Source organism: Chrysoperla carnea, chromosome 1 (genome assembly GCF_905475395.1).
Source record: "Chrysoperla carnea chromosome 1, inChrCarn1.1, whole genome shotgun sequence".
In the NCBI taxonomy this organism is placed as follows: domain Eukaryota; kingdom Metazoa; phylum Arthropoda; class Insecta; order Neuroptera; family Chrysopidae; genus Chrysoperla; species Chrysoperla carnea.
In genome coordinates, this window is record NC_058337.1 from 5,921,214 (window position 1) to 5,937,841 (window position 16,628).

Sequence of the window (16,628 nt, forward strand, 5' to 3'; positions counted from 1 at the left end):
CTGAAAATTCTTGATAAATCGTCCTAAATTTAAAAAATAAATCGATAAATTTAAAAAAGGACTGGAAATTGGATATACATAAACCTTTGCTTAATAGAAGCTCTGAAATATAATAAACCCCAACGCCATTTACCAATTTTGTTCCATTTTTGCATAAGCAATGGTAATGGCGGACGAATCAATGCAGTATTGAAGTCAGGACCAAACTGGTTGGCGATATCACAATACTTCTGGTGGATAGCCCTATTCAATACTGAATAACTTATTCTAACATAAATACCATAGTATCATCTGTCACTATACCATACCACCATTGTAGTAAACGCCTTACATTTGTCAATTTGTATTTTCTGTAAAAACTTTATGTTTTATCGTTTAAATATATTGAGTTTAAAAAGTTATCAGAAGTTATAGATAACAAAGATAATTTAAAGTAAGTGAAATGAATTTTTATGTTATGTCATAACAAATATCCTGATCAAATCAAACATATTGGGTTGACTACTAAGTCAGAAGTATGCCTTTTTTAAACTAATACTACAATTAATTTATACAGTAAAAACTAAAAGTAGATATAAATTTAAATTCCTTAAAATATCAAACAAGTATTTGTCTTCTAAAATTAATACCTTAAATTTTCGGAAAAATAACTTGTAAATAAAAAAAGTAAGCGCATCATTTATAATGTACCAAGGTACGAAAGGAATATAGTTCCTACCAAGTGTCCCACGACACCTTCCATTCTTTTTTATATAATAATTCAATTTGGTCTTTCAGTTTAGTCTTTAAAACCGGTTAGTTGTTACAACCATTTTGACTGTTATAATTCACTTTCCAGTCTTTCTAAAATAACTGTCAAATACTACATTTGATCCTAGTTCTAAATTGTGTGCATATATCAATATACCTTTATTCATTTAAATGTCGATATGAAATGAATTTTGTATTGTTTTATGTATATAATTATTTAATGATAATTACTATACATTAAACTACGCTGTATGTATGTATGTACACTGTTAAATTGTAAATTTACCTAGTTATTACTAATTAGTATTATCATTATAATAAATGTCTTTATTTGAATAATTAACGTACATAATGTGTTTATTTACCTACTACCTACCTACCTATATCTAGTCGGTAACAACATTATCTACATTATTTACAATAAGTACAGTTATTATGTAAATAATAAAAATACAAATACAGCATTAGTAATGTAAAACTCAAAGTACCGAACACGAACTATAAAAAAACCTCTTCACTAATTTACGATGTAATTGCTTTGTTTTAGTAACGCGGAGCGCTTTTTTATGTTTTTATGTGTAGAGAAACATTCAGTATTTATTTGAATTAGTGTTGTTGCGAAACCAGATAAAACGGGAATGTTTCGAGAGTTTCAACTCAAGATTTATTTTACAGAGCTGGTTAATATTTTAATTAGCACAGGATAAAATTTTATACATTAATTTGTTGACACAACTAATATTAGGGGATTTAAACAATAATAATAATAATAATAATAATATCTGTTAACCACGTGATAACAGATGAGTGACCCAAGCCTACCAGTTCAAGTTAGTTCATTATTGTTTGTCTAACTTGTCTTGCATTGCGTGCTTATTGACCACAAAATATAATTTCGTAACAGTATATAATTTACAAACGTGATATTTGTCAACATAACAAAATAACTCACAAACACATTTAGCACTACTGAGAGTGACATCTATAGTAATATTTCACTTTATCAGCAGCTTTGCTTACGTGGAAAATATTATCAAATGTCCGGTGGAGGCGGTTAGAGGATTGGACTAAATTTTTGTTATCATTTTCGATATTCACAGAGATTTCATAGAGATTTCAACCTTTGAATGCAATCTTTGATTGCTTAAATTTCACCTTCAAATTTTGTCATGATATCAAGTCTAGTTTTACATTTTTATGGGTACTATGGCCAATGCGACATCTGGATTAACCTGTATTGGTCAATCCGGAGTCTGGAGATGAGGTTTTCATTGCGACGCACAACCTGAACTATAAATCTCCTTCTAATTTTCTACAGTTTACTCGAAACGGAGGCTAGAAGCGGTAGAAACTCATTTTCTTTATTTTGCTTTGTAGGAGGGCAGGAAAGTTTTTCTGGGTTAATTAAAATATGAACAAATTTGCGTGGGAGCTATATAGATAACATGTCGAAAAGTGATTTTCCTTATTCAGTCCATAAACTTTACTTGGTCATTCACAGATATGAGAATCACAGATTCTTTGTTACACTTCTCCTCGGTTGACAAAAGACTTCCAAAATACTTTTAAAACATAGGAAACTGCCTTGCTTTTTAGGAAAATTAGATTCTTATTTCATCTCATAAAGTAAACGAGATAGAATTTACAAAGCCGCAGTAGTTTCCAAAAATGAGAAATCTCGCAAATTTTCCCCTCGTCCCAATCAAAACAGATGATACTTTTCAATCCCTACGAGACAGAAGGGAGAAATTCTCTTTCCTTCTTTCACACCATGAATAATGGCAGGTTGTACAATCTTAAAATAACGGGAGGTATAACCTCGTGATTATTACAATAATTTGATCTTCTTTCTTCTGCATTTGACATAAAAGTCATTTTGAATTATTTCTAATGATTGCATCCGTTTAAAGACATGCAAACTCTGTACGAGCAACAAACATAAATCTTGATGAAACTCATCAAAAGTAAATAAAACCTAACAGTGCCATGGCAAAAAAATAAGAAATAAATTTCCGTGTAAATATAAAAGGGAGAGAGCGATGAATGAACAGTTTTTGTTACAGAAGTGACTATGTTGAATAATCTATCAAAATAAAGTATATGAACATCAAGATAGACGGTTGCAGTAAAAACAGCATTCATCATGTCAGTTTTATTAAAATCTTATTTGCTCTGTATGATTTTATTTTGTTCTTCCCTCTTCGCACAATAATAAATATAAATCGTGATGAATAGTAGACAAAGAAACAAACATAACACAAAAATATTTATGTGCAGTTCTTAAAAAATTAAGGTGTCACCAATTATTTACAACTCTATTGTCTTTTGAAAATTACTTGGTGAGAGGAAACTGAGATAAATTACTTTGGACAAATTTTGCTCAAATAAAAGAATTAACTTAATAGCGGCCGTAAATCACCCTGATTGATATTTCCTTGGATAAATTTTAATGGTGTTCGCCACATTGGTATTTGAGTCAAACGTTAAAAATGTCTTCGACGTTCAATTTATTGTGGCTTTTACTGTGATAATTTCTCGGTAGACACACGATTTTCGTCCGGGAATTCGTTTATTTTAAGCGTTAAAGAAAGCGCTGCTGAGCAACAGGTATCCTAAACTTTTCCTATAACTCCAGGCGCAACTACTCTCGATATCCAATTACATCTTTTGGATATTTTGTCTCTTTTATGTATAAAAGATAGCGCTGCGCCTCAATAAGTCCTTACAAGTTTCCTATCCTTCCAAGAAAAATTACAAACTGCTGCTAGATTCGAATTCAATTATTTCGGACACTTTTTCCTAGTGCCGTATAAAAAAACGTGTCAGTACGTGTGTTTACTTCCGCTTAGTGTTTACTTCTTCCGTAAGTTGTTTTTCACAAAATTTGCAGAAATGTTTCATTTTGAAAGTCGTAATCGTCTATTTCTTGTCAAATCATCTGCAAACTTATTTCCCTACATGTTTTACCGATAAAATGATATAGGCTTCACTACTTGCGACCTACGTCAATACCTCCTGCAAAAGCGACAAATTTGGATAGTTTATTATGACTAACTGCAACATCTAAGGTATTTTATTACTCAGTAAAAAATAGTAGATGTTAGAAAATGTTTTCTAGATTCCAGAAAATGATTATGCCATCTGGGAAAATATATCAGATAATAATCGTGAATCTATTTTTCTAAACAGAGACAGAAATTTGATTGCCTAACTTTGTGACGCAATACAAACGAAAAACGTATCACGTATATTTTCATAACAATAATTCTTCACAAATAGCATCATGTCAACATCACAGCATGTTGTTAATAATCACGACCACACCTCGAATTACAGTACAAAAAAAAAGTAACAAAACAGAAATATTACGTCACAGTTTTCATCTTATGATAAATTGGCACTGTGTATGATTAATAATACTCTGTTTTGACATTTTTAAAGTCTACATACAAATGTTTCATTTCTTTCGGTGTATGAAGGAGCATGAAGGAGAGAGTTGTTTTGTAAAAGTTGTCTTCTCTAAACCCTCTACAAACCAGTGCTTACACCCAATTGTCATCGTTTATTTATGGAATCATGTTCATGGTTTCAACGAGTCACATGCTAGCGGTGCTAAACAAATTCTTTGGTCATCTCACACGAATAAGCTGGAGAGAAACTCCCGATATCCCCACAACGTGCACACTTGCGAAGATTGTTTGTTGTGTTTGAACTACTTTGCTTTCGTGTCTTAAGTTAGGTAAGGTAAGAGTGGCTTGTCGTTGGGCACACTTAGACCATAGGGTGATAACGAAAAGAGGGTTGACCCATTCTACGCCACTATTCCATGAACCATTTGCTGAAACGTCAACGGTCTTCAGATCGGAGTGGTCGTCAAAGAAAAGCTGATTCAAATGAAATCTCTTCATGACAAGAGGCAGTGACATAGAAGATGAGACATCGTTTCCTTCTCCCCCACTATGACAGCTCTTGCAATAATCGGGATACTCTGGTAAGCCCTGGCGTTAAGTGTGCCTACCGTCTAGACAGTATTCTGTAAAAGTTGCAACGATCTCCTTAGTTATGGCACAATAAATGAAGACTGACTATCGTACTATAAATAAATGATGGCATACTAATTTTGCCCATACGATTCTGTGCGAATAAAATTGAGAACCGGGGGTGTGTATCTAGAATATCTGAGCACGACGAGGAAGACTAAGTTATCGAAAGACTATTATCGACATTTGAATTTCATTTCTTACTGTAGTACCCTAGCCAAGTATTTTAAATGAGCTGCGATTTAGATGATTTTAGATACCAAGATGAACACAAGGAGTTTCTCATCTTGCCTCATCTCACGGCAATCTGGGGTCAAGAATTCTCGAGAGACACCACTTAAACTAAAGAAAGGAGTTGTTTTATTCGTAAACAATGCAAATTAGTCTTTATAAAACCATAAAACTAAGAAATTTAGTCATTTTGATACAGGCAATCTGAATCGAGAATATAGGGAAATGATAGATCGGGATTCACGTGAAAAATACTCTCAAAAATCACGGAATCGTGTGATTAGAATGTGTAAAAACAAAATACAAAATTATAGTAGCAAGAAAGGCTTTTTGTGTATAAACTTACTAACTCTCAATTGCTTTATTTTATACTACCTACTACATATATGCTTGTAAGTTTGTCATCTTTTCCCGTTGCACTTTATATTCGATTTATGAGATTGTTTATGTCTTTTGTTTTGTTGTTGTTGTTGTTGTTGTTGCCTGTTTGTTTGTGTCGAACAATAAAGTATTGTCAAAGGACATCATTTTGTAATGTAGTTAGTTAAGGATGACGTGAAGTGGAAGCAAGTAGTATCCTTTTTAATCCCTATACTTGAAATACGATTATTACCGTTCTTATGGTTTTCTTAAATAATATAATTATGGATTATTTCCTTTTTGTGGTTGAAAAACATATTTTGAAAGATTTCAGTTATTATTCACAATTTTAAGATTAATTTCAAGAAGTATATTGTTTCTTTATCTTTGAGAATTTGTAGGGAGATACGATGTTTCAAAACTTCATTGTCTTTACAAGGAATGATCATTTTTTTGAATTCCTTTAAGAAATGCATTTAAGCAAAACATTTAGTTGCAGAAACAAGGTTAAAGTTCGAGAAATGTGAACAGTCAGTCGGATTTGAAAGCATTCGATTCGTTAAATTAACTGTACACATCCTAAACTCATAATTTGGTAAATAGCGATGAAAATGATGCCAAACTTAGTACCGGAGGGTTTTAAAGGTGGCTGAGTACGACTTTAAAGTCAGAATTGGTCTACGAGGTACTTGGTGCCCAGGGAAATGGGATCTCTATCATCTCCTGGAATTTTCGGGGAATTCGTTATATAATTGATCCATACTCCTTACTCGGCGGTTTTTGGGGCCACTGAACACGAATATTGCGACATAATTGGGCATCAGGTGCACCACGGGGAGGGGGGTGATATCTGATTACAAACTTTATTATCTGCATACTTCAGAATTGTTAATTCATGTTCACAATATGTTTTTTCACTAAATCCTTCTTATTTACAGAATCACCCCCTTAGGATCATCCACTTTGATATCAAATCAATCCATTATCCATGGTTAAACCCAATTAAAGACCACTTTTATCCTACTTTATTATTAATATACCTAATATAGTAATGAATAGTTTATTGACCGTATTTAATACGTTCTAACTATTATGTTATTTATTGACAACAAGAGGGTGGAACTATATCCAGAATGCTAAATCTAAAAAATTCACTAGTCAAGTTTATTTACTTTTTCACAGGCAATTATGGATTTCTCCCCGTAAACCATTTTTTTCAAATTTTTTATTTTACCGTTTTGTTAAAATAAAACCACGATATTAGACTTAAACTAAATTTCAGCAGGGGGTGGATAAATAAAGGTATTTTATAGTCATTTTCCATGGAAACCATAGTCATTTTTAGCAATACTGTTAAAATATTTTATAAACCACGCTTTTTCAATACGCTTTGTCTATAATTTTATAGTTATACAATAGAATTTAGCACAAGTTTCGTAATATTCCAATGTGATGACGTTACTGTTTTTTTACCGATTCTCTCTCTGTATTATTTTTTTAGTAGTGCTCATAAAGAAATTTCAAAAGCTGTTGGACTAAGCATAATATCTCACTCCAATCCTAGAAATGTGTTTATCTACGCCAATATATTCTTATGGACAGTGTTATTAAAACCCAATAATATTTATCAGAAACTTATTGGTCTGACGCATAAAGGTATCTATATCCAAACGACATGTTTATTATTCCCTTTATATGCCACAAATAATCTTTTTATATGAATACGTAATACATTCGCAATAATAAAAATGTTTCCCCTATAATAATATAGTAAAATATATTGATAATATTATTTGTGATTTGAGGGTGGATACCAACCCTCCCCCATATATTGGCAAATGTTTATGTTGAGTTTTGATTACAGTCAATATTAAAAATAAAAGTTAATAGAAGTCAGACTCGCAGTCATATCATTATTATTAATGTGTATGGAAAAAATTCATATTCATAAATTGACGTTAAATTGATAGTAAAAAAAACTGTATTCCATTTACTTATAAATAAACGGGAGTTATACATTCAAATGTTTATTTATATATTTTAGGTTTCCGAAGAGTACCCAACGGAACCCTATTATACTAAGACTCCGCCCTCCGTTTATCTATCTGTTAGCGGGTCGTATCTCATATACCGCACCAATTAAAGAAGTAAAATTTTATCAGAGTGGTAGAATTTACTCGAAAGTCTCGAAAGAACTTAATCTCACTAATAAATCTTCTTGTGATAGAATATCTCTGAAGTTTGTTTATTACCGCCGTCGCAACAAAATTAATTTAATTAATAGTTGTGATAGGCTGGTGAAGTGCATGGTATATGCATGAAGGAGGTGCACTCAGCGTCTGAAATTGAGGAGCTGATAAATGAAATTATCAGCGAAAAGGTGGTAAAACACATATATGGTATCGCAATGGACTCTATAGCCTAAGTGTGTCCTTCGTAGACAACCAATATAACCTAACCTAACCTTGTTTATTACCACTTTAAAGAAACGTGAGATAATTCTTATTTCGACATCTTACATAATTATTCCTGCTACTTTCAGTTTTATGAGAATTTCTCTCGGAAGATTATTCAAGGCTAAGACTGCATATTTCAGAGTTTTACCAAAGAAGCCACTCTACACTGTGTAATTTCAACAACCTGAACTGTGTAAAAATGCCGAAACCGTCATGATTGACATTTGTAGAAACTTTTTTTTCTTGCATAACATAAAACGTAAGATACTGAGATTTGCAGTGATTATTGTGATTCGTATTTTAATTTTCCGTTTTTTGGAAATATTTTTCAACGCTAAACGCTTCATTTTCTGCAAATGACAAATACATAATATTGTGTAATATTAAAAAACTTTGTGTCTCCCTCTTTAAATTAAATTAAATTTTCATTGAAAAGTTTAATTTACCAAAAAAAAAAAAAATACAAAGGCACACACACACACACACACACACACACACACACACACGCAGACACCAATCAATATAAAACAAAGTACAAAAACATATTTTTGAAATTAATATGAACGACAAAATTGACATCTCCATAGAATTTAATTCTCTATTGACATTAAACTACCCGCAAGCAAAATAAGTTTGCTTTACTACTATTTACGTGACTATATTGCGTCATTAGAATTCGAAAAATTCAAAACATTTGAAAATCGATAAATTTAGGAGTTCTTATTTGTTATTGGGCTTTCCAGATAAGAAATAGCCTATTTAGGAGTTTAAATAATAATTAATATTTTTAGCTTTTTTTACACTTTTTTTAGGAAGGCTATGACAAAATACTCTTTCTTGACAAGAGCCAAACTGATAAAGACTTTAATTTGACAACACATTTATTTTGATCGATTTTGGCTCGTATTTCAAAAACTATTCGACCAGTCAGCAAATGTACCCGATTTTTGTACTTTTTGGGTCAAAATTACCTTATATACATACTGAGTTTTATCGAAATTGGAGATTAAAAAAATTTTTCAATTTTTTGCAATTTTTTTAAGGGGTACCCCTTTGAAAAAATCGAGAAAAAAGCAAAAAAAAATTTTATTTTGGAATTTGATGAAACTTGGTTTATGGGGTAATTTTAATCCAAAAAGTATAAAAATCAGGTTAATTTAATGATTGGATGCAGAGTTTCTGAGATATCGCAATATTTGAATCGATTTTAGTGCATATCTCAAAAAGTATTCGACCAGTCAACAAATACACCCGATTTTTGTTCTTTTTGGGTCAAAATTACCCTATATACTGAGTTTTATCGAAATTGGAGATTAAAAAAATTTTTCGATTTTTTGCAATTTTTTTAAGGGGTACCACCCCTTTGAAAAAATCGAGAAAAACGCAAAAAAAAATTTTGTTTAAGAATTTGATGAAACTTGGTTTATGGGGTAATTTTGATCCAAAAAGTATAAAAATCCGGTTAATTTAATGATTGGATACGAATTTCTGAGATATCGCAATATTTAGATCGATTTTGGCCCGTATCTCAAAAACTATTCGACCAGTCAACAAATACACCCGATTTTTGTTCTTTTTGGGTCAAAATTACCTTATAAACTGAGTTTTATCCAAATTGGAGATAAAAAAAATTTTTCGATTTTTTGCAATTTTTTTAAGGGGTACCCCTTTGAAAAAATCGAGAAAAATGAAAAAAAATTTTTGCTTTGGAATTTGATGCAACTCGGTGGATGGGGTAATTTTGATCCAAAAAGTATAAAAATCAGGTTAATTTAATGATTGGATGCAGAGTTTCTGAGATATCGCAATATTTGAATCGATTTTAGTGCATATCTCAAAAACTATTCGACCAGTCAACAAATGCACCTGATTTTTGTACTTTTAGGGTCAAAATTACCCTATATACTGAGTTTTATCGAAATTGGATATTAAAATTTTTTTTCGATTTTTCGTATCTGCTAGTGTATTATAAAATGATTGTATTTTGTGAAAATTAAATCACTAATAGTAATTTTTTGTTTATTTTCAGGTTGCTGGTAAACCATGGACTCTAACGCCGGACACAAATGTTGGGGACTTAACCAAACTATGCAACCACAAGAGAAAACTGCTGGCAATGAACTCTAGTAATAATACAAATAATAGTAATAATAGTAATAATATAAATATAAATAATAGTAATAGTTGTAATATCAGCAATACTCAAGGAAAACCTCTAGCAGCGGTTACAGCCATTGGTGGGGGTGCAACAACAACAACAAATAATATTAATATTAATAATAATAATAATAATAATAATAACAATAATACAAATAGTAATAACAATAATAATGGTAATAGTAGTGATGGAAGTAATAGTGGAAGTGGTGGTATGATCACTACAGTTCTACCATCGACAACAACAGCACCTGTGAATGCCGTCGCGGCGACAAACTCCGTCGATCCGAACAAGCTCAGGAAAGGTAAGCATCATATATATACATTTTATATTTTAACAGTATATGTTATTGTTATGTGTATAGAAAAGTCGCAATTTATCCTGCACTGCAGTATTACTGTGTATTATGTAATATATAAAGGTACTTATTGATTTCTAACCCCCTCCCCCCCACAACGATGTTTTAATATTCACGGTGTCTCAAAAGTGTGAATGACAGATTTATTAATTAATATAAAGGTTGATCGAAAATAACTGGAATCTTACAGATCACATAAAATTTTATACCATGTATGTATGAAATATATCAAGGTATACTAAGTTTAGTCCCAAGTTTGTAACGTTTGAAAATATTGATACTGCCAACAAAATTTTGTTATAGATGTTCATAAAATTACCTAATTAGTCTATTTTCGGTTGTCTGTCCGTCTGTTCGTCTTTCTGCCTGTCTGTCAACACGATAACTAACAAACGAAAAAAGTTAACTCAACTGAGCAACATAGTAGGTCAACTGGGTCTTGGGACCCTAGGACCCATCTTGTAAGCTGTTAGAAATAGAACAAAAGTTTAAATTTTTACAACTTTTGTTTGAAACATTTTTTCGTAAACATCACTCTTTAGCCTTGAGGGAGCAAATTATAAAGTATATGTTTTATATGGGAATATCAGTTCTGTGTGGCTATCTAAGAGTGACTAGATCATGTCGATTCTTTCTTTACTTACATGGCGTTAAAAACGTAATCAACACTGTCTATACATGGTATTTCAACAATTAGCTCAGTTAATACAAAACCTTTTCCCGTGCATTATCCAAGATGAAAATTAGCCTATGTCCTTTTCTGACTCCTAAGCCACCACTAAATGTGCAAAAAATCATATCGATCCTTTGCTTATGACAAATTAAAACAAGTCTATCCTACGGGAACTATTCATTACGGGAATTAAAAGTAGTCTATGCGGTATTCCACTATATTCATCCAAATTCGTTCGATCTGTTACAATTCAATGCAAATAACGATTCTCACAACTATTTCAGGTGTTACCTCTCAAACTATTTGCACTCACTTGACCTGTGTTAAGAAAATTCCTTTGATTTTTAAACACTTGGTATATAATGTTTACTCGAGTATACTGATTCCATTATCTCCTCACTATCTATCTTTTTTTAGTTTTTTTTTTTTTTTTTTTGATACCATTTATACCTTTCTATTCTTCATACTTTGAATAAAATGTATAAAATGGTATACATAGTTGGATAAAATTATATTAATATGTGTGTGGTAGATGGTATTTGTTTGGCGCAAAACAAATCTAACGCCAGAAAATAGCAAAACCTTCTTGTATTTTGAATTTACAAAAAAATTTGTTCATTTTATCATGCGTTAAACATAAAACATTGGTTAAATTTCCTACAAACCTTGTTTAAATAATACAATAGTAATTAAATGTAAAAGATAAATTAACATTATTTAGGGTGATTGTAAACCCACAATATTGTAAAAAAGTTTTGGTTTATTGCACGGTACATCCATATAAAACCAAATGCATGCTTATTAGTCAAGTATTGAATTATTTTTGGCTTTACAATATCACGCAACTACAAAAATTTATAATATATTGTGTGTAATTGATCAATACTCTTTAACCATTAATACTCGAACTATGGTCGTCTCTGTTCATCAAATGATGGATCCTTAGATTAAATTAAAATTTTGTTGTTATATCATCCACAACCTTATATTTTTATGGTATTATTATAAAGTAGAAGATTGTCTAAATATTTTAGATAGTTTTTTATCACACTCTCTAGATTTTTTGATATGGAGACATCCCATTGAAAAGGATAACCTATATGATTGATCATTTCTCAGCCAACTTTGAACGATAAAATAATAATAATTATTGAAATCTCTAGTATTATTCAATCCTTACAGATCTCCTTCAATAAAGAATTTTTAAAACGTTAACTGAACTGTATATGTAAACTGAATAGTTCCACGAGGTGGCGCTAAATTCAATTCTGCACGCAATGAATATATCTGGTATCGTAGTATGAGATAACGGCGATCATTTTTTTTCCTACTTTTATTTGTATGCATAAATAAAATAATAATAATAATAATAATATTCTTCTTGTGCTCATATTTATTATAAATATGGAAAGAAAATCTTTTTATAATATTTAAATTTTTTACCTACCTCTACTCTCTCTACAAAACACACACAAATTCTGTTTATTTTTTTGCGTTTTTATGAAAAATATGAATTCATGTGAATTTTAAAATAATTTATGTTTACATTTTATATGACGTAAATATATATATACAAATATATTCAGATATGATGGCATAAATATTTATTGTAACGTACGGTTTAATAATGGTGTGTTTGTATACCCTGTGTTTATGAAAATTGGTACTCTTCAGTACAGCCAACAGTGTAAAAAAAGTCCTACTTGAAAGAAATATCAAATATGTTCTTGGTATAAGAAAATATGTTCTTAAAGTAGTTCGATCGTCACGTGACTAGTCAACTAGTCAATTAGGCAATTTGTACGTAAATGTAATAAAATGCTCTTAAAATATCGTAAAAGCGTCTAAAACTAAAGTTTTCTTATGTTTTCTTTTGTTTTTTAATAGAGGATTTGGTTATTACGAACACGTACCTGTCATGTCTAGTCTATATGTGGTTGTGTCACCTTCATGAAGATTGTTGTTACTAATTTACAGAGAGTTTGAAATAAACTAATTGATCTATAATATATAATATATTTTTATAATATGTATGTAATATATTTTTATACATATATATCAACCATCGGTAGCCCAGTTGATACAGCGGTGGACTTAAGACACTAAAATGAATAGGTCCATAGGTCACTAATTCAAGCCCGACTCGACGAAATATATATATTTTTTTAAATAAAACTAATAAACCTGCTCATGTGGTTGTGACAATCACATCAGTATTTTGTTATAATATTTATTAGTGGTAGAACCAATCAAAAAAAGATTTTTTAAAACTATGTTTCATTTCAAAGCAACAGTATTTGAAATTTGCCAGAAAGTATATTACTTTCATACAAACAACTCAAGCGTCTTCACATGAGTTGAAAACTGCTTGTGTTAACTTCACCACTCAACACCGTGCGGTAGTTGTATCGCATTTATGGTCCCAATTATGTTATTTGATCTTGCGATGAGGTTGAGACAACCTCATATCGGTTGACATTAAGAATCTTTTTTCAGTGCATTAACAAGGCACTGTACAAAGCATCATTTCATCGAATATCAATGACGCATAACTAATTATTTAGAAGCTCAATTAATTATTGCAATTGATATGTCATTGAAAATGTCGATTTTAATTAAAAATTACAGAATTTTAACTTCATAGAACAGAATGACAGGAGATATAAATTTCGTTTTAATTCAATCGAAGTTCTATGATATCGGTTTACATGAAAGAAGATAATTTAATAATCATTACACTGAAACTTTATTAAAAACTTTTTTTTTATTTTCAATCCAGAATAAAAAACCATGGGATAGTTAAAACCTTGTTACAAATATAATAAAGTTTTATGTAGGGTAAAGGTGGGAGAAGTAGAGTGTATATAAAATGGTTTAGTTTAAGGATGTCATGTTTAAAAAAAATTTAATGAATATTTTATTAGAGGGAAAATTCTTTTACGTATAGAGATGGCATAACGTCACAGATTTATCCGTATATATAAAGAACGGACAAACATGACCACCCACACTTTTCTGTTCGCATGAATAGTGTATTTATTGATTCACTCCCTCTTTAACTTGAACGATAGCGGTGACGACCTTACACGAATGACACACTTAATTGCTTTTGTCATCAAATTGAAATTGATATTCTTCAACCAAGTTAACCAGGTTTTTTAATAATATCAGTTTAAAGAATCAATTTTGTTAGATATTCAAGTGACCTTCGTATACGGGACTAGGTACTGATTTTCACTTCGAATATGTTTAAATTGTTCGTAAATTTCCGTATACACTCGGTAATCGAACTGCGGTTTTTGGGGCGCTTAAAGCCCGCATATTCTAACAAGTAAAATTTGCAGAATTAAAAGAACCCACGAGAAATTTTTCGGGTACAAAACCCTAAAATCACACTCGAAACGTGTCTAAGAACACTATCCCTTAAATTACCTTTTTTCTTAGAGCCTTCTCGAAACTGAACCGATTTTGAGAATCATCGCCTATTTTTTTTTGTCCAGGTACGAAACCCTAAACTCACACTTGAAACATAGCTAAGAACACTCCCCATTAAATTACCTTTTAAACGAAAAAAACAATCATATCTGTGCATCCATTTACGCGCTACGATGCCACAAACAAACACATAGACAGACAGACAGATACACATAGCATTCAAACTTATAACACCCCTTTTTTGGTTCGGAATAATTACCAATAAAAATCGAAAAAATCAGGTACTGGTAACTGGTAAATATAAAATCAGTTAAATTCACGATTTTTTTTTGTCAATTTAAGATTAAACCTATTTTAAAAATCTATTACAATCATATATCTGGCTTTATTTTGACTTAAAGCCTTCACTTATTTGTGGACATTTACGCTAACATGCTCGCCAACATATTGGCGATATTTTCCGCAGAGTGAGATTTGGCAGAGCCGTAGTATTGCTGGTGGCATGTAATAATGAAACTTTAATTCCTCAAATATGTCTATCTGTTTATTATGTTATACAAAATAGTTATTTACCACGCTGTATACAAAATACATTAGAAGTGAGAGTGACTATCTATTTTTGTTTGTATTAACTTGTTTGTTAAACACTCATATCGCTAGATAATGAAATATCTGTGGTGACAGACTAATAACGTATGAAATTTGTTATAATATTTTTATTCAATAAGTCAGACTGACGAGCTGGCTAGTTCAGATTTGCTAGGCGGACCTACCAGTGAAGTCATGTTTACGGGGCAACTGACAATGCATGTCTATAAACAATCATATCACATATCATCACATTTATTACATAATACACATGAAAGTCAAATACATAATATGCTCTATAGTAACATAGAAAATTGAGACGAACACAAGAAAGAACAAAAGAGCGAATTATCCATTTGTGAATATAATTTTCATGCAAAATGTAATAAAAATTCAATTTAAACTTTTCTGCTATTATAAGCTATATAAATATTATACTTGAAGAGCTTTTTATAATAATAATCATAATAATAATAATATGAACTGAACTTTACATATAGCTGGTTGGTTGGCTGCAACAGTGGCGGTCGATGGGCAAGTAAACGTGAGTAACGGGTAACGTTCGACGTTTTACGTTTAGTGGTTTTAACAATAATAACATATACACTAACTCTTACATTCATATATATAAGGTAGAAAAAGCTTCACACATACATGTAAGGTAGAAAAAGCTTTTCATATAAAATAATAAAGCTTTACGAATATGTATGTTTAAAATACGATAAGCTGATTCATTCGTTTTTATTTTAATTATTTTATGAGTACAAAAAAAAAAAATAAATAAAGTGAATTATTACTCTTTGTGAAAATGGTATTTTTCTTTTTATTTTAACAATGGGTTAAAGCTAGTTAATTTTTGCACCTCTATGTACAAGCTTTGAGCTTTCATCAGATCTACATATTTTGAAAAGATTTCATGATGACAAATACATCATGTTTTAACCCCCCGTACTAAAAAGGTTGTTTGATCGCTATGTGTGTCTGTCTGTGGCATCGTATCGCCTAAAAGGATGAACCGATTTTGTTTGTTTTTTATTTCGTTTGAAAGGTAATTTAATGGAGAGTGTTCTTAGTTATGTTTCAATTGCGTGTGAGTGTTCTGTATACGAAATCACTAAAAATTAGGCGATCGATGTTATTCAAAATTAAATGGAGAGTCATTTTCCTTCGCTATGGTTCAAGTTTAGGATTCTATAGCCGAAACATTTTTCGGAATTTTTTAAATTTTATAAATTACACTTGTTTTGTCCTTTCAAAAGCGGAAGCTTAATCTAAGAATAAGTTGTAAGTAAATACAAATCTCTTGACAATTTTTATTATCTCAATTATCCAGAGAAAATAAAAGATCAAAGTTTTTTGAGAATGAAAGAAAAATTTGGCTTTAAATAAGTTTTCGTAAGGGAATGTCAGTTGTGTTGGACAGTCCCCTCAATGTGTGTGAATTTTGATTAAAAACTTGATGAATTGTAAATTCAGCAAGAAAATGAGCAAAGTGAAACTTCAAGACTTTATTTATGAAATATTTGATCGAATTCGGCAAACTTATTTTACTCGTGTCTCTTATCCAGTTATTCCTTCA

General features: G+C 30.9%; 1 protein-coding gene across 1 annotated transcript in view; it reads left to right on the plus strand.

Annotated features, from left to right (window-relative positions):
- The first annotated feature begins 10,131 nt into the window (after nt 1-10,131).
- The window catches only part of LOC123290627 (putative uncharacterized protein DDB_G0271606), a 101,967-nt gene continuing 95,470 nt past the window's right edge, over nt 10,132-16,628 (plus strand). Inside the window, exon 1 of the mRNA XM_044870881.1 lies at nt 10,132-10,299. Coding sequence (XP_044726816.1) covers nt 10,209-10,299 — 91 coding nt within the window. The 5' untranslated portion in view covers nt 10,132-10,208. The remainder of the gene's footprint in view (nt 10,300-16,628) is intronic.